This window comes from Cetorhinus maximus, unplaced genomic scaffold (assembly GCF_964194155.1).
Source record: "Cetorhinus maximus unplaced genomic scaffold, sCetMax3.hap1.1 HAP1_SCAFFOLD_2142, whole genome shotgun sequence".
Classification (NCBI taxonomy): domain Eukaryota; kingdom Metazoa; phylum Chordata; class Chondrichthyes; order Lamniformes; family Cetorhinidae; genus Cetorhinus; species Cetorhinus maximus.
This window is the reverse complement of record NW_027598081.1, coordinates 28,681-53,205: the sequence shown is the minus strand read 5'-3', so window position 1 is coordinate 53,205 and position 24,525 is coordinate 28,681. Positions and strand designations below refer to the sequence as shown.

Sequence of the window (24,525 nt, the reverse complement as noted above, 5' to 3'; positions counted from 1 at the left end):
TGAGCAAGAGAGAATGAGAGACTGAGAGAGAGACAGAGAGACTGAGAGAGAGAGAGAGAGAGAGAGACAGAGAGAGACACATGAGAGAGAGACTGAGAGAGAGCGAGAGGGAGAAGCAAGAGAGGGAGCCAGCGAGAGAGAGAGACAGACAGAGAGAGAGAGACAGAGAGAAAGAGAGAGACTAAGAGAGAGCGAGAGGGGTAGAGGGAGAGAGACGGCGAGAGAGAGAGACTGAGAGAGAGACAGAGAGAGACAGAGAGAGAGAGAGAAACTGAGAGAGAGACAGAGACAGAGAGAGAGAGACTGAGTGAGAGCAAGAGGGGGTGCAAGAGAGAGCCAGTGAGAGAGAGAGACAGACAGAGAGAGAGAGACAGAGAGAAAGAGAGAGAGAGTTTTAAGAGAGAGCGAGAGGGGTAGAGAGAGAGAGAGAGATGGCGAGAGAGAGAGTTAGAGTGTGACAGAGAGAGAGAGAGATACAGAGAGAGAGACTGAGCAAGAGAGAGTGAGAGTCTGAGAGAGAGACAGAGAGAGAGAGAGAGAGAGACAGAGAGAGAGAGAGAGACTGAGAGAGAGAGAGAGAGACAGAGAGAGACACATGAGAGAGAGACTGAGAGAGAGCAAGAGGTGGAGCAAGAGAGAGAGCCAGCGAGAGAGAGAGACAGACAGAGAGAGAGAGACAGAGAGAAAGAGAGAGAGAGACTAAGAGAGAGCGAGAGGGGTAGAGAGGGAGAGATGGCGAGAGAGAGAGATAGAGTGTGACAGAGAGAGATAGAGTGTGACAGAGAGAGAGACAGAGACAGAGAGAGAGACTGAGAGAGACCGAGACAGAGCGAGAGAGAGAGATAGCGAGAGAAAGAGAGAGTGAGAGATAGCAAAAGAGAGAAAGATAGAGATAGGGACGGTGGGAGAGGATGAGAGAGAGGGAGAGAGGGACAGTGAGAGAGATAGAGAGAGATAGAGAGAGAGAGACAGGCATGAGAGACACAGAGTGAGACAGAGGGAGAATGACGGAGACATGGGGCCGGAGGGAGAGGGACGGAGAGCGACAGAGAGTTGGAGTGAGAGAGAGAGACAGGGATAGAGTGGTGAGAGAGAGAGATAGAGAGTGTGACAGAGAGAGAGAGAGAGAGATACAGAGAGAGAGACTGAGCAAGAGAGAGTGAGAGACTGAGGGAGAGACAGAGAGAGAGAGAGACAGAGAGAGAGAGAGAGACAGAGAGAGAGAGACTGAGAGAGAGCGAGAGGGGGAGCAAGAGAGAGAGCCAGCGAGAGAGAGACAGACAAAGAGAGAGAGACAGAGAGAAAGAGAGAGAGAGACTAAGAGAGAGCAAGATGGGTAGAGAGAGAGAGATGGTGAGAGAGAGAGATAGAGTGTGACAGAGAGAGAGAGAGAGACAGAGAGAGAGACTGAGAGAGAGCGAGAGAGAGAGAGAGAGAGAGAGATACCGAGAGAAAGAGAGAGTGAGAGATAGCAAAAGAGAGAAAGATAGAGATAGGGACGGTGGGAGAGGATGAGAGAGAGGGAGAGAGGGACAGTGTGAGAGAGAGAGATAGAGAGAGACAGGCATGAGAGATACAGAGTGAGACAGAGGGAGAATGACAGAGACTTGGGGCCGGAGGGAGAGGGACGGAGAGTGACAGAGAGTTGGAGTGAGAGAGAGAGAGAGACAGGGATAGAGTGGTGAGAGAGAGAGAGAGAGAGAGGCCATCGTGTGAAAGAAGAAGTGATGAAATTCAATTCAGAGTGACCTGGAGGAGCAAAATGGTGAAGGCTCTGCTCGTTGGCTGGGAAGGAAGGGATGCGATCGTGCCTCCCGGTCATAGGGACAGACACAAGAAAGCCAAATTTCAGAGGGTAACGGCAATAGATAGGGCAGGAGGAAAGGGCACGACAGCACCCCGACCAATCAGAATCGGCTGACTAACCAATCGCCAAGGGCGTTGAAGACCCGGCACAAGATTTGATAGGCTCTTGGGAATGGGTGCGTTTTTCCCCTCCTACGTGGGATGTTGGCATCGCTGGCAATGCCAGCATGTGGCGCCCGCCCTTAACTGGACAGAGGGCAGTTTAGATTCAACCACTATGCTGTGGCTTGAGAGGGACCAAGTGAGGGTGGCTGATTCCCTCCCAAAATGGCATGAGTGAACCGGATGGGTTTGTACTACCATCAATGATCCTTTCGCCGTTACTGACGCTCGATTTCAATTCCCATTCTTAAAATTGATTCACTTGCGCTATTAACATGGAAACTAGGAGCAGGAGTAGGCCATTCGGCCCTTCGAGCCTGCTCCGCCATTCATTATGATCGTGGCTGGTCATCCAACTCAATAGCCTGCTCCCCGCTTTCTCCCCATAACCTTTGATCCCTTTCGCCCCAAGAGCTATATCTAACTCCTTCTTGAAAACATACAATGTTTTGGCCTCAATTACTTTCTGTGGTAACGAATTCCACAGGCTCACCACTCTCTGGGTGAAGACATTTCTCCTCATCTCAGTCCTAAATGGTCCATCCCGTATCCTCAGACTGTGACCCCTGGTTCTGGACTCCCCCACCATCGGGAACATCCTTCCTGGATCTACCCTGTCTAGTCCTGTTAGAATTTTATAGGTTTCTATGAGATCCCCCCTCATTCTTCTGAACTCCAGCGAATATGATCCTAACCGACTCAATCTCTCCTCATATGTCAGTCCCGCCATCCCAGGAATCAGTCTGGTAAACCTTCGCTGCACTCCCTCTATAGCAAGAACATCCTTCCTCAGATAGGAGACCAAAACTGCACACAATATTCCATGTGTGGTCTCACCAAGGCCCCTGTACAATTGCAGCAAGACATCCCTGTTCCTGTACTCGAATCCTCTGGCTATGAAGGCCAACATCCCATTTGCCTTCTTTACCACCTGCTGCACCTGCATGCTTACCTTCAGCGACTGGTGTACCAGGACACCCAGGTCTCATTGCACATTCCCCTCTCTCAATTTACAGCCATTCAGATAATAATCTGCCTTCTTGTTTTTTCAACCAAAGTGGATAACCTCACATTGACCCACATTATACTGCATCTGCCATGCATTTGCCCACTCACTCAGCTTGTCCAAATCACACTGAAACATCTCTGCATCCTCCTCACAGCTCACCCTCCCACCCAGCTTTGTGTCATCTGCAAACTTGGAGATATTACATTTAGCTCCCTCACCTAAATCATTAATATATATTGTGAATAGCTGGGGTCCCAGCGCCGATCATTAACTGAATCCTGTGAGTGGGATTTGAACCCACTGCTGGAAGTGTCAGCTGTGGCTCAGTTCATAGCACCCTCGCCTTTGAATCAGAGGGTTGTGGGTTCATGTCCCACTCCCGGAAACCAAGAACTGTGATTGTACTCGAAAGAGTTGCAATCTGTGACTGTTGATAACTCGAAAGAGTTCCCCTTCTTAGAGATGTCAGCTGTGGCTCAGTTCATAGCCCCCTCGCCTTTGAATCAGAGGGTTGTGGGTTCATGTCCCACTCCTGGAAACCAAGAACTGTGATTGTACTCGGAAGAGTTGCAATCTGTGACTGTTGATAACTCGAAAGAGTTTTAACCCACTGCTACATCCATGACCTTCCTTCCATCAAAATGTCCAAAGCGGGAATGTTCCCTGATATTGCGCAATGTTCAGCACCATTCGCAGGCTGGATGTGGAGAGGATATTTCCTCTTGTGGGAGAATCAAGAACCAGGGGTCTCTGCTTCAATATAAGGGGTCCCCAGTTAAGTCGGCGATGAGGAGAATATTTTTTTTCTCTCAGGGGGTTGTGAGTCTCCGGAACTCTCTTCCTGCAAAGGATTGGGAAGCTGAGCCTTTGGATATTTTGCAGCTGGAGTTGGAGAGATTCTTGGTGAGCAAGGGTGGGGTGATAGGTTATCGGGGGGGGAGAGGGAGGTGGGATGCAGATTTCAGGTTACGATCAGATCAGCCACGGTCTTATTAAATGGCGGAACAGGCTTGAGGGGCCGAGTGGCCTCCTCCTGCTTCTTTTCCATATGTTGGTATTCCCACCTAGCCTAGTATGGCTGCATTATGGTCAGTCTCTTCGCCTGGGTAATTGATGTAGATTGCAAAATAGACAGCGCTGACCCGCCTTGCCCTTCACTACTTAAATATAATATTGGGCTGGACATTGAAGAACCATAGAACCATAGAGAACTACAGCACAGAAAAACAGGCCATTCGGCCCTTCTAGCCTGTGCCGAAATATTATTCCGCTAGTCCCATTGACCTGCGCCCAGTCCATAGCCCTCCAGACCTCTCCCATCCATGTCTCTATCCAATTTATCCTTAAAACTTAAGAGTGAGCCCGCATTTACCACATCAGATGGTAGCTCGTTCCACACTCCCACCACTCTCTGAGTGAAGAAGTTCCCCCTAATGTTCCCCCTAAACCTTTCCCCTTTCACCCTAAAGCCATGTCCTCTCGTGTTTATCTCTCCTAATCTAAGTGGAAAGAGCCTACTCGCGTTGACTCTGTCTATATCCCTCACCATTTTGTAAACTTCTATCAAATCTCCCCCTCATCCTTCTACGCTCCAAGGAATAAAGTCCGAACCTGTTTAATCTTTCCCTGTAACTCAACTCCTGAAGACCCGGCAACATCCTAGTAAATCTTCTCCGCACTCTCTCGATCTTACTGATATCCTTGAGGGAATTCCGCCGCTCTTGTTTGGGTAGCGGCGTGGTGCTTTATTCTTAACCTCTAGCTGAGAGGCCTGAGCCAAGATCCAAAGAAAAAAGCTCCACCGGCAATGTTGCACTCCCTCAGTAATGGCCGCACCCACCCCTCCATCCCCACCCCGGGTGTCAGTCCCAGGCTGGTCCCAGGCTGGTGATGCGGAGGACACTGGGTTCCCATTGGGGCCAGATTGGCAACGCTGAGCTTTGGTGAGGGGAAGTAGTTCAAGATCACGCCCTCTCCCTGCCCCCTTTTCAGGGAGAGAGTTCCAGGAACTCACGACCCCTCCGAAAGAGAGAGAGAGAGAGAGAGAGAGAAACCTCCTCATCTGTTTTAAATGGGGGGACCCCTTAGTTTTTAAGCAGCGACTCCTCATTCTAGACTCTCCCAGAAGAGGAAATGTCCTCTCCACACCCACCCGGTCAAGACCCCCTCAGGATCTTAAATGTTTCAATGAAGCCACCTCTTACTGTCCTCCCGGCTACTGTGTCAGCTGTAGCTCAGTTCATAGCACCCTCGCCTTTGAATCAGAAGGTTGTGGGTTCAGGTCCTGCTCCCGGAAACCAAGAACTGTGATTGTACTCGAAAGAGTTACATGCGATCTGTCGATAACTTGAAAGAGTTACTGTTCATTTCAATTTGATGGCATCACTAACTCCTTAACCACCGATGGTGCAAGGTTCTTGCAACACTGTTCTTCCTTGGTGAAATATATCCCCGCCCTGCCTCAACCTTTCTGTTTAACTCTCTAAAACTCCACATCTCGCTATTTAGTTTAAAGCCCTCTCGCCTGCCCTAGTTATGGGACTCGTCAGATCACTGGGCCCAGCACGGTTGATGTGAAAGCCAGTTAGTGATGCTATCGAATTGAAATGAACAGTAACTGGGAGATCAGTAAGAGGGTGACTTAACTGAAACATGTCGGATCCTGAGGGGTCCTGACAGGGTGGGTGTGGAGAGGGTGCTTCCTCTTGTGGAGAATCTCTTCTCGAGTAGGAACTCCAAGCGGATACAAGCTGAGCCTGTCCAGCCTGGTCCTGGTACCCGTCCGGTGAACCTTCCCGGAACTGCTAGCCTTTTCTCTAACTGCTTCCGTCGCCGTGTTATTCCCCCACCAGGGGTCAGACCCACCCATCCTGCTGGAGCCCAACTACAGTGTATTCCTCAAAGGAGAGTCGGTTAATGTTACCTGCACCATCTGGGAACGCAACACCAGCCGGGGGATTGATTTTTACCTGGACGGCTCCTTCCTGACCCATCGTGACATCGGGCCCGGGAGAAACTCCGCCAGTGTGCGAGTGGCCAACTTGACCTCCAAGGGCGCTGGGAGGTACAGCTGCAAATACGGGAACCAGCTGGCCGGGGAGTACGCGAATTCTTCCCTCGATGCCTCGGTGCACATCGCCGTGACAGGTGAGCAGGGGAGACGTTTTACAAGCACTGCTCGGGTACCGATGCGCGCTCACCTGAAGGGGACATGTGGCGTGGGTGGGGGGATAGATACGGAAGGGGAAGATGGACGGGGTGGACTATGGGGGTGACTGAATGTGACTCAGGCTGAGGCAAATCGAGGGAGAATGGCGAAGAGAGAGTGAGAGAAACCAAAAAAGAGGGAGGGAGGGAGAGAGACAGAGGGAGACAGACAGAGACAGGGAGGGAGAGAGAGAGAGGCAGAAAGGGAGATACAGAGAGAAGGGGAGGGACAGAAGGAATGAGAGAGAAGGGCGACAGAGGGAGAGAACGAGACAGAGAGGGGGAGAGGCAGAGAAAGAGAGAGAGAGAAAGATCGAGAGATAGACAGGTAGACAGACAGAAGGAGAGAGAGACTGAGAGAGAGAGAGAGAGAGAGAGAGAGACAGACATAGAGACAGAGAGAGAGAGCGATATAGAGAGAGAGACAGAGGGGAGAGAGAGAGGCAGAGACAGAGAGAGACAGGTAGAGAGAGACAGAGGGGGAGAGACAGAGGCAGAGACAGAGTGGGACAGGGTGAGGGAGACAGGGTGAGGGAGACAGAGAGAGAGAGAGACAGAGAAAGAGAGAGAAAGATCGAGAGATAGACAGGCAGAACGACAGAAGGAGAAAGAGACCGGAGAGAGAGAGAGAGAGAGAGAGAGAGATAGGCAGAGAGTGGGAGGCAGAGAGAGAGAGAGAGTGACAGAGTGACAGACAGACAGACAGAGAGGGAGAGAGAACGACAGATAGAGAGAGACAGAGGGGGAGAGAGAGAGACAGGGAGGGAGAGAGAGAGAGGCAGAAAGGGAGATACAGAGAGAAGGGGAGGGACAGAAGGAATGAGAGAGAAGGGGCGACAGAAGAGGGAGAGAACGAGACAGAGAGGGGGAGAGGCAGAGAAAGAGAGAGAGAGAAAGATCGAGAGATAGACAGGTAGACAGACAGAAGGAGAGAGAGACTGAGAGAGAGAGAGAGAGAGGCAGAGAGTGGGAGGCAGAGAGAGAGAGAGAGAGAGAGACAGACAGAGAGACAGAGAGAGAGAGAGATAGAGAGAGAGACAGAGGGTGAGAGAGAGAGGCAGAGACAGAGAGAGACAGGTAGAGAGAGACAGAGGGGGAGAGACAGAGGCAGAGACAGAGTGGGACAGGGTGAGGGAGACAGGGTGAGGGAGACAGAGAGAGAGAGAGACAGAGAAAGAGAGAGAAAGATCGAGAGATAGACAGGCAGAACGACAGAAGGAGAAAGAGACCGAGAGAGAGAGAGAGAGAGAGAGAGAGAGATAGGCAGAGAGTGGGAGGCAGAGAGAGAGAGAGAGTGACAGAGTGACAGACAGACAGACAGAGAGAGGGAGAGAGAACGACAGATAGAGAGAGACAGAGGGGAGAGAGAGAGACAGAGGGGGAGAGAGAGGCAGAGACAGAGAGAGACAGATAGAGAGAGACAGAGGGGGAGAGAGAGAGACAGAGACAGAGAGAGAGACAGAGAGCGACAGAAGGGGAGAGAGAGAGGCAGAGACAGAGAGAGACAGATAGAGAGAGACAGAGGGGGAGAGAGAGAGACAAAGACAGAGAGAGAGACAGAGAGCGACAGAAGGGGAGAGAGAGAGGCAGAGACAGACAGGGTGGGACAAGTGAGAGAGAGAGAGAGACAGCTGTAGATAGATAGAGAAAGAGGAAGTGTGTGCGTGTGTGAGAGAGAGAGAGAGTGAGAGTGAGTGTGAGAGAGACAGGTAAAGAGGGAGAGAGAGAGAGTGCGAGACAGAAACAGAGAAAGCAAAAAGAGAGAGACTGAGAGGTAGACCGTGAGAGACAAAGAGAGAGAGAGAGAGAGAGGGGGACAGAAACAGAGAGAGAGAGAGCAAAAAGGAAGAAAGAGAAAAGGAAAGGAAGAAAGGAAGATGGAGAAAAAGGAAGGGAAAAAGTAATAAAGAAAGAAGGAACGCAGGAAACAAATAATGAAGGAAGTAAGAATGAAATAAAGAAAGGAAAAGAACGCAGGGAGGAAAGCTGGGAAAGAGGAAAATAAAAACAAAGGAGAGGTGGTGGGTTATCTTAAAAAAAGAAACATTCTGAATCTCAGAGCCTCACAAGCTGAGGTTACGTCCCACTCAGTAAGTTTCCTGTCCGCAATGCAGGCGGGAGGCAGCACCTCAGCGCACAGCAAGATCCCACAAAGCGTAAGGTGGTCAGCAAACCCGGGCCGCCTGCTTTGCTGCCGCCGGGCAGCGGGTCCCACGGCTGCGCAGGTCAGCACCTTGCGGAGGCCCCTAACAGTGTCGGCTAACCGTCATACTGCATTGCTCCGAGGGCTTGCCCAGTTTTCACCAATCGGTGTTGGCCCTGGGCACGGGAAGGGTAACAGAAGGAGGGAGCTAAAGGAAAGAGCGGGAGAGCAGAGAAATAGAGAGAGAGAGAGAGAGAGAGAGAGCTCGAATTCGTACCGCACGTGTTGGGAACTCCCCGGGGAAGTTGAGAGGCAAGTGCGTAATTTGGAGGAGATGGGAATATCCACCTAAACAGCCTCGATTGGCTCGAGCGCGGATGGGATCAATCCCGTTTCGCGTTGTGGGAGTTTGCAAATTGCTCCATGCGCAGTTTCTGCGCTGGATAGTGGGAAGTAGGGAGGTCATGTTGGAGTTGTATAGAGCCTCGGTGAGGCCACAGCTGGAGTACTGGGTGCAGTTCTGGTCGCCACATTATAGGAAGGATGTGAGGGCACTGGAGGGGGTGCAGAGGAGATTCACCAGGATGGTGCCTGGGATGAAACGTTTAAGTGATGAAGAGATGTTGGATAGACTTGAGTTGTTGTCGTTGGAGCAGAGAAGACTGAGGGGCGACCTGATCGAGGTGTACAAGATTATGAGGGTCATGGACAAGGTGGATAGGGAGCAGCTGTTCCCCTTTAGTTGAAGGGTCAGTCACAAGGGGACATAAGTTCAAGGTGAGGGGCAGGAGGTTTAGGGGGGATGTGAGGAAAAGCTTTTTGACCCAGAGGGTGGTGAGGGTCTGGAATGCGCTGCCTGGGAGGGTGGTGGAGTCGGGTTAGCCTCACATCCTTTAAAAAGTACCTGGATGAGCACTTGGCATCGTCATAACATTCAAGGCTATGGGCCAAGTGCTGGTCAATGGGATTAGGTAGGTAGGTCAGGTGTTTCTCACGTGTCGGTGCAGACTCGATGGGCCGAAGGGCCTCTTCTGCACTCTGTGTGATTCTGCGGAGTGCAGCAGGTTTGGGAAGATATAAGCCTTTCTTAAACATACAGATACACTCCCTATCATCCACACACACACACACGCACACACACACACGATCTCTCACACACACTGTCACGTTTACACGTACTCTCATACACTCATACTCTCATACACTCTCTCACATATACACTCAGACACACACGTACACACACACACTCTCTCTCACACACACACACAAACTCTCTCTCTCACACACACATACACACACACACACTCTCTCTCTCACACACAGACACAAACTCTCTCTCTCACACACACGTACACACACACACACTCTCTCTCACACACAGACACAAACTCTCTCACACACACGTACACACACACACTCTCTCTCACACACAGACACAAACTCTCTCACACACACGTACACACACACACTCTCTCTCACACACAGACACAAACTCTCTCACACACACGTACACACACACACTCTCTCTCACACACAGACACAAACTCTCTCACACACATGTACACACACACACTCTCTCACACACAGACACAAACTCTCTCTCTCACACACACGTACACACACACACACTCTCTCTCACACACAGACACAAACTCTCTCTCTCACACACATGTACACACACACACACACTCTCTCTCACACACAGACACAAACACTCTCTCTCACACGTACACACACACACACTCTCTCTCACACACAGACACAAACTCTCTCACACACACATACACACACACTCTCTCTCACACACACGTACACACACACACACACTCTCTCACACACAGACACAAACTCTCTCTCTCACACACACACACACACTCTCACACACAGACACAAACTCTCTCTCTCACACACACGTACACACACACACACACTCTCACACACAGACACAAACTCTCTCTCTCACACACACGTATACACACACTCTCTCACACACAGACACAAACTCTCTCTCTCACACACACGTACACACACACACTCTCTCTCTCACACACAGACACAAACTCTCTCTCTCACACACTTTCATTCACTTCACTCATCCGCACTCACACGTTGACACACAGACGCTCAAACACGTACACACTCACATACACACACACAGTCTCATACACACACATATTGTCACACACAGACACTCAAACACGCACACAGTCTCATACACACACGCACACACTCACACACACACACACACTCAATCTCTCATACACATAAACACACATTGGCAGACACAGACAATCACCGACATTCAAACACACACACACACTCTCACACAGTCCCTCTCTCTCACACACGCACTCTCATAAACATGCACACGCACACACTCTCATACACACTCACAGGCCCCCACACACAGACACTAATACGCACAACTCACACACACACGTAAACGCATTCTGTCTCGTGCAAATACACACACTCACGCATTCACACACAAACTCAAATGCTGCAGTCCATGCGGTGTAGGTACACCCACAGTGCTGTTAGGGAGGGAGTTCCAGGATTTTGTCCGTGTGGTGTAGGTACACCCACAGCGCTGTTAGCGAGGGAGTCCCAGGATTTTGTCCCTGTGGTGTAGGTACACCCACAGCGCTGTTAGGGAGGGAGTTCCAGGATTTTGTCCGTGTGGTGTAGGTACACCCACAGCGCTGTTAGGGAGGGAGTTCCAGGATTTTGTCCCTGTGGTGTAGGTACACCCACAGCGCTGTTAGCGAGGGAGTTCCAGGATTTTGTCCCTGTGGTGTAGGTACACCCACAGTGCTGTTAGGGAGGGAGTTCCAGGATTTTGTCCCTGTGGTGTAGGTACACCCACAGTGCTGTTAGGGAGGGAGTTCCAGGATTTTGTCCCCTGTGGTGTAGGTACACCCATGGCGCTGTTAGGAAGGGAGTTCTATGATTTTGACCCAGCGACAGTGAAGGAACGGCCGATATATTTCCAAGTCAGGATGTTGAGTGACTCGGAGGGGAACTTCCAGGTGGTGGTGTCCCCATGTGTCTGCTGCCCTTGTCCTTCTAGATGGCAGTGGTTGTGGGTTTGGAAGGTGCTGTCTTAGGAGCCTTGGTGAGTTGCTGCAGTGCATCTTGTAGATGGTACACACGCTGCTGCTACTGTGCGTCGGTGGTGGAGGGAGTGAATGTTTGTGGATGGGGTGCCGATCAAGCGGGGCTGCTTTGTCCCGGACGGTGTCGAGCTTCTCGAGTGTGGTGGGAGCTGCACTCATCCAGGCAAAGTGGGGAGTATCCCATCACACTCCTGACTCGTGCCTTGTAGATGGTGGACAGGCTTTGGGGGAGTCAGGAGGGTGAGTGACTCTCCGCAGGATTCCCAGCCTCTGACCTGCTCGAGTAGCCACTGCCTTTATCTGCCGCGCGGTTATTCATTCTTCTGCATGTTCATCCAAACAGATCCCCTGCAGACTCCCAATATAGCCTTATTCACCGTCAGAGGGATGAATCTCATCAACTGCACGGTCCAGAACAACACAGGGAACGGCACAATGTACTTACTGGAGTTGGAGGCCAGCGGGTCTAGGCAAGTTCAACACGCGGAAGTGTTGAATTTCACCTCGACGTTTCCGTTGAATAACAGCGATGGCAACATTGCTGGCCGCTACGTCTGTTTATACGAGGTGCAAGTCAAGGGTAGATCGTTCAACTCCACCTACACCGAGTCTGTCCTAGTCGCTGTTCCAGGTGAGTGAGATTCAACTTTCCATCAACGCTCTTGGTAAACTAAGGCACCAGGCATTCTTCATGTTCTTGTGCTCAGCAGTAGTTGACCAAATGTTAAGCCAGATAACATTGACTTTTCCTCATTCACTGAGGGGGTGTGGGCGTCGCTGGCTGGGCCCAGCTTTTATTGCCCGTCCCTAATCGCCCCTTGAGGTGGTGGGTGAGCTGCCTTCTTGACCTGCAGCAGTCCCTGTGGTTTAGGGTACGCCCACAGTGCTGTTAGGGAGGGAGTTCCAGGATTTTGTCCCCTGTGGTGTAGGTACACCCACTGTGCTGTTAGGGAGGGAGTTCCAGGATTTTGTCCCCTGTGGTGTAGGTACACCCACAGCGCTGTTAGGGAGGGAGTTCCAGGATTTTGTCCGTGTGGTGTAGGTACACCCACAGCGCTGTTAGGGAGGGAGTTCCAGGATTTTGTCCGTGTGGTGTAGGTACACCCACAGCGCTGTTAGGGAGGGAGTTCCAGGATTTTGTCCCTGTGGTGTAGGTACACCCACAGTGCTGTTAGGGAGGGAGTTCCAGGATTTTGTCCCTGTGGTGTAGGTACACCCACAGCGCTGTTAGGGAGGGAGTTCCAGGATTTTGTATGTGTTGTGTAGGTACACCCACAGTGCTGTTAGGGAGGGAGTTCCAGGATTTTGTCCCTGTGGTGTAGGTACACCCACAGTGCTGTTAGGGAGGGCTTTCCTGGATTTTGACCCAGTGACAGTGAAGGAACGGCCGATATATTTCCAAGTCAGGATGGTGAGTAACTTGGAGGGGAACTTCCTGGTGGTGGTGTTCCCATCTATCTGCTGCCCTTTTCCTTCTTGATGGTACTGGTCGTGGGTTTGGAAGGTGCTGTCTAAGGAGCCTTGGTGAGTTCCTGCAGTGCATCTTGTAGATGGTACACCCACTGCTGCTACTGTGCGTCGGTGGTGGGGGGAGTGAATGTTTGTGGATGGGGTGCCGATCAAGCGGGGCTGCTTTGTCCTGGACGGTGTTGAGCTTCTTGAGTGTTGTGGGAGCTGCACTCATCCAGGCAAGTGGGGAATGTCCCGTGGTGGAATTTGAGAATGTTTGTGGATGAGTTTACTGAGACAGGGAGAGTCAATTCTCTGGAGCGTTTGGAAACAAGGTTGAGAAGCGATGGACAAAATCAAATTTAAAAAAGCAGACACGTGAAAATATACAATTTTCTGAGCAAAATTTAAATGTCAAAAGAGTAAATTGTCAAGATGTTTAAAAAGTGAACAGAGTGGGTGAGAGCGTGTGTGGTGGGGTGAGTGTGAATGAGAACACTTGAGACCGGGAGTGAGGCAGACATAAACAGTGTCCCTTCCCTCTCACTCTCTCTACACACAGGCACTGACACACACACACACAACACACACACACACACACACACACACACACACACAACACACACTCACCCCTCACACACACACAACACACACACACACGCACACACTCACCCCTCACACACACACACACACTCAACCCTCACACACACACACACACTCCCCTCACACACACACACACACTCACACATAACCATCTCAGGCACACACTCTCCCTTTCACACATATAAACCCACCCCTCTCACACACACACACTCACCCATCACTCACACACACACACACTCACCCATCACTCACACACACACACACTCACCATCACTCACACACACACACACTCACCCATCACTCACACACACACTCAACCCTCACACACACACACACACTCACCCATCACTCACACACACACACTCAACCCTCACACACACACACACACTCACCCATCATTCACACACACACACACTCAACCCTCTCTCACACACACACACTCACCATCACTCACACACACACACACACTCACCCATCACTCACACACACACTCACCATCACTCACACACACACTCACCCATCACTCACACACACACTCAACTCTCACTCACACACACACACTCACCCATCACTCACACACACACACTCACCATCACTCACACACACACACACACTCACCCATCACTCACACACACACACTCAACCCTCACTCACACACACACATTCTCACCCATCACTCACAAACACACTCAACTCTCACTCACACACACACACTCACCCATCACTCACACACACACACTCACCATCACTCACACACACACACACTCACCCATCACTCACACACACACACTCAACCCTCACACACACACACACTCAACCCTCACTCACACACACACACACTCAACCCTCACTCACACACACACACGCTCACCCATCACTCACACACACACTCACCCCTCACTCACACACACCCTTACCCATCACTCACACACACACTCAACCCTCACACACACACACACGCTCACCCATCACTCACACACACACACTCAACCCTCACACACACACACGCTCACCCATCACTCACACACACGCTCACCCATCACTCACACACACACTCACCCATCACTCACACACACACACTCAACCCTCACACACACACATGCTCACCCATCACTCACACACACGCTCACCCATCACTCACACACACACTCACCCATCACTCACACACACACACTCAACCCTCACACACACACATGCTCACCCATCACTCACACACACACGTTCACCCATCACTCACACACACCCTTACCCATCACTCACACACACACTCAACCCTCACACACACACGCTCACCCATCACTCACACACACGCTCACCCATCACTCACACTCACACTCACCCATCACTCACACACACACACTCAACCCTCACACACACACACGCTCACCCATCACTCACACACACACTCTACCCATCACTCACACACACTCACCCATCACTCACACACTCACCCCATCACACCCTACGCAAACACACACATACACACTCCTAGACACACACACACAGACAAACACACACACATACTCATCCCTCACACACACACAGTCACCCCCTGTCCCACCCTATGTAAACACACACATACACACGCTTCTCACACACACACACAAACACACACACTCTCCTCAGTATCTCTCACTCTCCCCCTCACACACACACTCACACGCCTCTCTCTCTCTCTCTCACACATACACATCCCTCACACACACTCACGCAAACTACCCTTACACACACACTCTCTCACGCACACATTCACCCCTCACACACACACACACACACACATGCACATACATAAACACACACCCCTCACATGCATGCACATGCACACACACACACTCACCACTGAGTCACACACTCACTCACCCCTCACTGACACACATACACACACACCCCTCTCATTCACAAACACACACACACACACTCAACCCTCACAAACAGACGCACACACTCAACCCTCACACACTCATGCCTCACATGCATGCACGTGCACACACACACTCACATGCCCTCTCTCTCTCTCCCTCACACACACACACACACACTGACATGCCCTCTCTCTCTCTCCCTCACTCTCACACACACAATCACCCCTCCCTCTCTCTCTCTCACACACACACACACACTTCCCTCATATATACGCACACACACACACACACTCACTCCCCCCCCACACACACACTCACCCCGACACACACTGCCCTCTCGATTGGGCACTCTAGAGTCTAGTTGTTTCGTACGGTAGCTGCGAAGAACCTATAATGGGGGAGATGGTTAGCAAGTGTAATGGCCAATTTTGCTTGGATGTGCACTGCTTAAGGTGCTGACAAGGTGAGCACTAAGTGTATCACACACTCCGAGTACCCCCGTGCTGTCGTTGAAGGGAACTGAGGTCGACCAATGAGATGGTCAAGAGGAATGTGCAGATGGAGAATGACCATCACACCATCTCAGCACATTAACTGATAAAGCTTCTAACGTCTTCCACCTCCTATACACAACTGATCACAGCAATGGCGGCCGAGGGACCTTATGCAAGAGACAGATGCATGGATGCAATTGTGTTCAATGGATTTGGCGTCAAATAAACAATGAAACTGATACAGTCAAAAATGACCCATGTTGTTTTCTTTCTCTCTCAATGTCATTGTAGCCTCCCCGAATGTGAAGAAAATCGTTGGCTGGTTCTTAGCTACGCTGATACTCCTCATGATTCTGGTCCTTTCCGTGTATTACTTCAGAAAGCCGAAGACTTGCAAGACCAAACGTGGTAAGATGGATACTTTCTGTCCATGTCTTTATTACTTCCCCTACTTTGCATCGCATATGTTGCGACGAGAGGACCAAGTTCACCCTTAGGGTGTGACCTCCACTGTAGGTCAGTGGCTGGTCATCCTGCAAGGAGCTCAACGCCATTCGGAGCAAAGAATCCCGCTTGACTGGCTCCCCATCCACAAACATTCACTCCCTCCACCACCGACGGACAGTGGCAGCCGTGTGTGTACCATCGACAAGATGCGCTGCCTTGTCCCTTCCAGTGGAATTATACTTCTCGCATTGAAACAAATGCATTTCAGACCCCCCCCCGCCCCCAGTCCCACACAGTGACAACGCAGGTGGGTAAGGTAGTCAGGAAGGCATATGGCATGCTTGCCTTCATCGGCAGGGGTATTGAGTATAAAAGCTGGGAAGTCATGCTGCAGCTGTGTAGAACCTTGGTTAGGCCACACTTGGAATATTGCGTGCAATTCTGGTCGCCACATTACCAGAAGGATATGGAGGCGTTGGAGAGGGTGCAGAGGAGGTTCAGCGGGATGCTGCCTGGTCTGGAGGTTATTAACCATGAGGAGAGGTTGGAGAAACTCGGATTGTTCTCACTAGAGCGCCGGAGGTTGAGGGGCGACTCGATAGAAGTTTACAAAATGATGAGTGGCATGGACAGAGTAGATAGTCAGAAGCTTTTTTCCCAGGGTGGAAGAGTCAATTACTAGGGGAACATAGATTTAAGATGAGAGGAGAAAACTATAGAGGGGATGTGAGGGGCAAGTTTTTTACGCAGAGGGTAGTGAGTGTCTGGAATTCGCTGCCAGAGGAGGAGGTGGAAGCAGGTACGATAGTGGTGTTTAAGAGGCAGCTGGACAAATACATGAATAGGATGGGAATAGAGGGATACGGACCCCGGAAATGCAAAATGTTTTAGTTTGACGGGCAATATGATCGGCGCAGGCTTGGAGGGCCGAAGGGCCTGTTCCTGTGCTGTACTTTTCTTTGTTCTTTGTTCACTGCAGTGACTCACCAAGGCCCCTTCGACAGCACCTCCTAGGGGAGCTGGTGTACTGTGGTGGTGGCACTAGTAACGCAGAGACCCAGGGCAATGCTCTGGGGACATCGGATCAAATCCCATCACAGACGCTGGTTGAATTTTAGTTCGGTTAACAAATCAGGAAGATAAAGCTTGGCATGAAACTGTCGTCGATTGCCGGGAAATCCCACCTGGTTCATCGATGTCCTTTAGGGAAGGAAGTCTGGCGTCTTTGCCTACATGTGACTCCAGACACACAGGGATGTGGTTGACTCTTAACTGCCCTCTGAAGCGCCCTAGCAAGGTTGGGCAATTAGAGACTGGCAACATTTTCTGGCCGTGCCAACAATGTCTACATCCCACGAAAGTTCCAAAAAAAAAATACACCCGTCAACTCTACCGCCTAGAAGGGCATGGGCAGCAGACACATGGGGAACACCACCACCTGGAAGTTCCCCTCCGCGTCACTCACCATCCTGACTTGAAAATATACCGGCCGTTCCTTCACTGTCGGCTGGGTCAAAACCCTGGATGGTCAGCGATGGTTACATCCACCTAAAATGAGTTTTTGAAAAATGTTTTTATTTCATGTTATGTTTTAATCAAACTGGCTATAATTCTTTGTACGTTGTGTTTGAAGACTAGGCCTTTATTCACTGGAGCTTAGAAGAATGAGAGGAGATCTCATTGAAACATATAACATTCTGACAGGGCTAGACAGACTGGATGCAGGGATGATATTTCCTCTTGAGTGGGTTGGGAGGGGGTGTGTATTCTAGAAGGAGGGGTTACAAACTCAGGATATTGGGGTAGACCATTTAGGACTGAGATGAGGAGAAACCTCTTCACTCAGAGGGTAGTGAACCTGTGCCATTCTCCACCACAGGAGGCTGTGGAGGCCGAGACGCTGAATATATTTAAGAAGGAAATAGATAGATTTCTGGACTCCGAAGGTGTCAAGGGGTATGGGTGAACGATGGCGTTGAAATAGGGGATGAGCCATGATCTTATTGAAGGGCGGAGCAGACTCAAAGGGCCGAATGACCCACTCCTGCTTCCATTTCCTATGTTTCTAAACAATTCTGTCTACAACTCTATTAAAACGATCTTTCTCCCGCCCACAGAATACAGGATTTACGTGCGAGAAAGACTTCTCGACGACGTGACACATATCGAAGCTATCGATGATGATACTCCTTTTTAAATGGACACTATTTTTACGTACTGTATTTGGATGACCCGTGAAGATATTGGGGGCTGGTGGGAGGTGGGGGGGGGGGAAGGGTTGGGGGTAGAATTTGTTCTGTGCGGCAGAGCAGTATCCCTCTGGCCTTCAGTTATACTCGCTGCCCAGATGTAGATTTAGAGGTCGGCAATTGGAATGGCCATTGGCCGCTCGTGTAACAAGCGCCCGCTGCGACTTGGGATCCTCTCGCGATCAGGCCCAAGGGTTAATGTTTTTACCCCCAGTCTGTTGGACGCGAAGACTGAAAAAGCCAAACTTTGATCCCGGTCAACGCAAGAAAAATGTCTGACAAAAGAACATGGTATTGCAAAATTAGTATAACCAACCGAAATTAGCCTAGCTGCTTCTATGACTAGCGGGACTGGCGCTGGTTAAAGACATCTGGCGGCAGAATTTTATTTGGGCGCAGCTGACGAATCACATCTGCGGCCCATCCGAAGTTCCAAACCGCTGGCTTCATTGGGAATAAACACGTCGATTGCACCAACTCTGTGTCTCTGCCCAAGTGTCATTTTGCAACCAACGGCCTGATTCCAAATTTGTCCCGTGCAAAACGTGACAGCTCAACACAGATTTGTAGTGCACATCTGTAGAAATATTACTCCATGCAAACGCGGGTTTCAATGTCCAAATGTTTGCTCTAACGTCTAAATAGTTATCGGTGAGGCTCTTCTACTCTCCGAGGTGAAAATAACTAATAAGACCATAAGACACAGGAGCAGAAATTAGGCCATTCGGCCCATCGAGTCTGCTCCGCCATTCAATCATGGCTGATAAGTTTTTCAACCCCATTCTCCCGCCTTCTCCCCCTAACCTTTGACCCCCTTACCAATCAAGAACCTATCTATCTCGGTCTTAAATACACTCAATGACCTGGCCTCCACAGCTTTCTGTGGCAATGAATTCCATAGATTCACCACTCTCTGGCTAAAGAAGTTTCTCCTCATCTCTGTTCTAAAAGGTCTTCCCTTTACTCTGAGGCTGTGCCCTCGGGTCCTAGTCTCTCCTACTCATGGAAACATCTTCCCCGCGTCCCACTCTATCCAGGCCTTTCAGTATTCTGTAAGTTTCAATCAGATCCCCCCCTCATCCTTCTAAACCCCATCGAGTATAGACCCAGAGTCCTCAAACGTTTCTCAAGTGTGAGGGATATTCATAAATTCATATTTAGGTGAAATTACCCTTCAACCAATAACATTGCAAATAATTATCTGGTCACACAGAGGCATCATGATGTCCACCATTGATGTGTTACACTCTTGGTTTAAACATGGACAAAAGAGCTGAGCCCCCGAGGTGAGGTGAGAGTGACTGCCCTTGACACCAAGGCAGCATTTGACCGAGTGGCATCAAGGAGCCCCAGCAAAACTGGAGTCCATGGGAATCAGGGGGAAAACTCTCTGCTGGTTTGGGTCATACCTAGCACAAAGGAAGATGGTTGTGGTTGTTGGAGGTCAATCCTCTCAGCTCCAGGACATCACTGCAGGATTTCCTCAGGGTCCTGTCCTCGGCCCAGCCATCTTCAGCTGCTTCATCAATGACCTTCCTTCGATCCTAAGGTCAGAAGTGGGGATGTTCGCTGATGACTGCACAATGTTCAGCACCATTCGCGACTCCTCAGATACTGACGCAGTCCATGTCCAAATGCAGCAAGACCTGGACACTTTCCAGGCTTGGGCAGACAAGTGGCAAGTAGCATTCGCACCACACAAGTGACAGGCAATGACTATCTCCAACAAGTGAGATTCCAAACATCACCCCTTGACGTTCAATGGCATTACCATCACTGAATCCTCCACTATCAACATCCTGGGGGTTACCATTGACCAGAAACTGAACTGGACCAGCCATATAAATACTGTGGTTACAAGAGCAGGTCAGAGGCTGGGAATCCTACAGAGAGTTACCCACCTCTTGACCCTTCACCATCTACAAGGCACAAGTCAGGAGTGTGATGGAATACTCCCCACTTGCCTGGATGAGTGCAGCTCCCACAACACTCAAGAAGCTCGACACCGTCCAGGACAAAGCAGCCCCGCTTGATTGGCACCACATCCACAAACATTCACTCCCCCCACCACCGACACACTGTAGCAGCAGTGTGTGTACCATCTACAAGATGCACTGCAGGAATTCACCAAGGCTCCTTAGACAGCACCTTCCAAACCCACAACCACTACCATCTAGAAGGACAAGGGCAGCAGACACACAGGAAAACCACAACTTGAAAGTTCCCCTCCAAGCCACTCACCACCCTGACTTGGAAATATATCGGCCGTTCCTTCACTGTCGCTGGGTCAAAATCCAGGAACTCCCTCCCTAACAGTGCTGTGGGTGTACCTACACCACAGGGGACAAAATCCTGGAACTCCCTCCCTAACAGCGCTGTGGGTGTACCTACACCACAGGGTCAAAATCCTGGAACTCCCTCCCTAACAGCACTGTGGGTGTACATACACCACAGGGACAAAATCCTGGAACTCCCTCCCTAACAGCACTGTGGGTGTACATACACCACAGGGACAAAATCCTGGAACTCCCTCCCTAACAGCACTGTGGGTGTACATACACCACACGGACAAAATCCTGGAACTCCCTCCTTAACAGCACTGTGGGTGTACCTACACCACAGGGACAAAATCCTGGAACTCCCTCTCTAACAGTGCCGTGGGTGTACCTACACCACCTGGGCTGCAGCAGTTCAAGAAGGCAGCTCACCCACCTCCCTCTCAAGGGGTAAATAGAGATGTGGAATACATGCGACCTAGTCAGCGACACCCACATCCTGTACATGAATTTTTAAAAAAACCTCTGTTGGCTGCCACAATCCGTCTTTGGCGACTTCTTTTCATTGGTTTTTGAAGCACTTTGGCCGCCCTAAGGTCGCCAAAGGCGCTATATGAATGCAGGCCTCTTCTGCCGAAGAATTGCAAATCGCCTTACTTTAACACTGCGAGTATTTTCCGTTTAACGTGAAATGCTCTTCCGTTTCTCCTTCCCAAGGGAGCTCATTGCACATTTCTACTTCTGTCCTCCCGCCTTTAGTTCCGGTTAGAATTCACTCACACTGAGGATCACATGAGCCTAGGGAAGTGAGCGATCATTGTTTAGGAACACGGAAAGGCTTGCTGGGTGAATCGAAGCTTTTGAGACTGAGGCCGGAAAGGTCTTTTTCCTATTAGGCAATAGGGTCAAGGGGTATGGACCCAGGGTGTAAATGTGACATCGAGGAAGAGATGGACCATCATCAAATTGAAAGGGAAACAGAAACACCTGGGAAAAAACTCAGCAGGTCTGGCAGCATCGGCGGAGAGGGGCACTAGCTGACGTTTCGAGTCCTCGTGACCCTTCAACAGAACTAAGAGGTAGATTCGATAGATAAGAGATTAGCCTTCTGGCTCACAACTGCTTGGAATGAATCAAGACTTACATTCAGCGATTGACCGCTCTACCTGCTCATAAAATGCTCGCTATACGTCTATGGATAAGGTTAACACTTGGAAGCCAAAAAAAAAAACCCACTCCTATTTCCCGTCTGGGTTGACATTTAACTGCAGCGTTGTCTCCACAGGCGAGAGCCCACAATTACTGGCATTGCTACCCGTGGTGCCCCATGACCATATCTCCTTTCTCAGTGACTGTCTCTGTCTCCGACTCACCCCACCTGGATTTCAGCTGAGGTTCCATCCCTCATGTTTCGAACCCACCCCAGGATCACGGGTATCTCCGGGACACACGACGCTCCTCGGGCTGCTGTTCCCGTCGCATTCTGAGATCCACACTCAGTGCCATGCGCCGCCATGTGAACACACTCGACCTCTCCCTCCAGCAGCTCCGCCGCGCCCCTTTTCCAAAGCTGCCCGTGCCCCCAGTTTCATTTTATTCTTCGCCTCATCCGACGCCTCAACAAGGAGCTTTTTCCCTTTCTCTCAAGTGCCAAGGAACGCAAGCTCCAACAACTCATCGACACCAACACCCATCTGGGACCCTCCACCCCTGCTTGTCCCTCCGTCCCCACCCCCATCTTCCAATCCCAGCCCCAGCCGCGTATCCACCATACCCCCTGACCTTCCCCTCTCCGACGCTGAACGTTCAGTGCTCAGCAAAGGACTTAGTTTCATACCCTTACGCCCTCATCTCAATGAATTTCGGGCTCGGCATGATGCTGAACTCTTCTTCCGCCGTCTTCGTCTCCGTGCTCACTTCTTTGGGCAGGAGTCCTCTCCCCGTTCAACGGATCCTTTTACCCACCTCCAATATTCTCCCTCCACCTGGACCCCTCCCTCTGGATTCTTACCTTCTCTTGATCTTTTCATTGAGAACTGTTGGCGTGACATTAGCCGTCTCAATTTCTCTGCTCCTCTCGCCCACTCTAACCTGTCTCTCTCTGAACTCACTGCACTCCGTTCTCTCAGGTCCAACCCCAACATTGTCATCAAGCCCGCTGACAAGGGTGGTGCTGTTGTTGTCTGGCGCACTGACCTCTGAAACTACCGTTTTCCACCCACGGCCGTTGACAGGGCCCTCAACCGTGTCCGGCCCATCTCCCGTGCATTCTCCTCCCTCCCAGAAACATGATAGGGTCCCCCTTGTCCTCACTTATCACCCCACCAACCTCCGCATTCAAAGGATCATCCTCTGCCATTTCCGCCAACTCCAGCATGATGCCACCACCAAACACATCTTCCCTTCACCCCACCCCGGCGGCATTCCGTAGGGATCGTTCCCTCCGTGACACCCTGGTCCACTCCTCCATCACCCCCTACACCTCAACCCCCTCCCATGGCACCTCCCCATGCCCACGCAGAAGATGCAACACCTGCCCCTTCACTTCCCCCCTCCTCACCGTCCAAGGGCCCAAACACTCCTTTCAAGTGAAGCAGCATTTCACTTGCATTTCCCTCAACTTAGTCTACTGCATTCGTTGCTCCCAATGCGGTTTCCTCTATACTGAGTTCAACAATTTTAGATCTCCTCCATCCCCACCCCCTTTCCGTTTCTTCCCCCTCCTTTTTGTTTTTTCCCAATAATTTATATAGATTTTTCTTTTCCCACCTATTTCTATTATTTTTAATATATTCCACCCATCGTTTATCTCTACCTTTTATGCCCTTTCAGTCTTATTTCACCCCACCCCCACTAGAGCTATCTGTACCTTGTCTGTCCTGCTTTCTACTCTTAATTAGCACATTCCTTCAGATAATATCACCACCTTCAACACCTCTTTGTTCTTTGGTCTGTGACATCTTTTGGTTATCTCCACCTATCACTGGCTGCTTGTCCTAACAACACCTCCCCCCCCACCTTAAACCAGCTTATATTTCACCCCTTTCCTATTTTTACTTAGTTCTGTTGAAGGGTCATGAGGACTCGAAAGGTCAGCTGTGCTCTTCTCTGCCGATGCTGCCAGACCTGCTGAGTTTTTCCAGGTATTTCTGTTGTTGCTATGAGGCCTGCATCCTCACCCACCGAACTGTCAAAGGCCCATTCAGGCCATTTGAGTACCAATTAAAACAATTAACTGAGCTGCCCGTCCAGCCTTAAGGTTGGCGGGCAGGCAAAGAGACTAGTTGGCTTTTGCACTTATCACCAAACCTCATCCACGGACGGGAAGGGGTTTCATGCAGGTTTTAAAACATTAATAAAGACTTTACGGTAAAACGAACTAGCGGAATAATATTTCGGCACAGGCTAGAAGGGCCGAATGGCCTATTTTTCTGCGCTGTCGTGCTCTATGGTTCTATGGTTCTAATAGAAATGTCTCAGCTCAAGCGACACTGTCACCTGAGGGGACGTGTCTTAAATATCGTTTCCCTCTATTCAAAGTTTTCAAAATCAAAGTCACCCCCCCCACCCTTTGAGGCAGCTCCGTGCCTCAGGGAGGTTGCTGCACTATTTCCGGGGCAGTCGTGAAAGAGCGCGGGCCCCGAATCTCCCCTCAGCACTTCCAGGCCCACCTCAGGCTCGGTTGGGCCTTGTTTGGCGCGC

At 50.6% G+C, this 24,525-nt stretch overlaps 1 protein-coding gene across 1 annotated transcript; it reads left to right on the top strand.

The window, feature by feature from the left end:
- The first annotated feature begins 1,762 nt into the window (after positions 1–1,762).
- Positions 1,763–18,501, top strand: LOC144677024 (uncharacterized). Its single transcript, XM_078537301.1, has 5 exons — positions 1,763–1,855; positions 5,830–6,124; positions 11,787–12,074; positions 16,143–16,259; positions 18,416–18,501. The coding sequence occupies exons 1-5, from the start codon at positions 1,763–1,765 to the stop codon at positions 18,493–18,495; spliced, it is 873 nt and encodes a 290-aa protein (XP_078393427.1). The 3' UTR covers positions 18,496–18,501.
- The last annotated feature ends 6,024 nt before the right edge of the window (positions 18,502–24,525 follow it).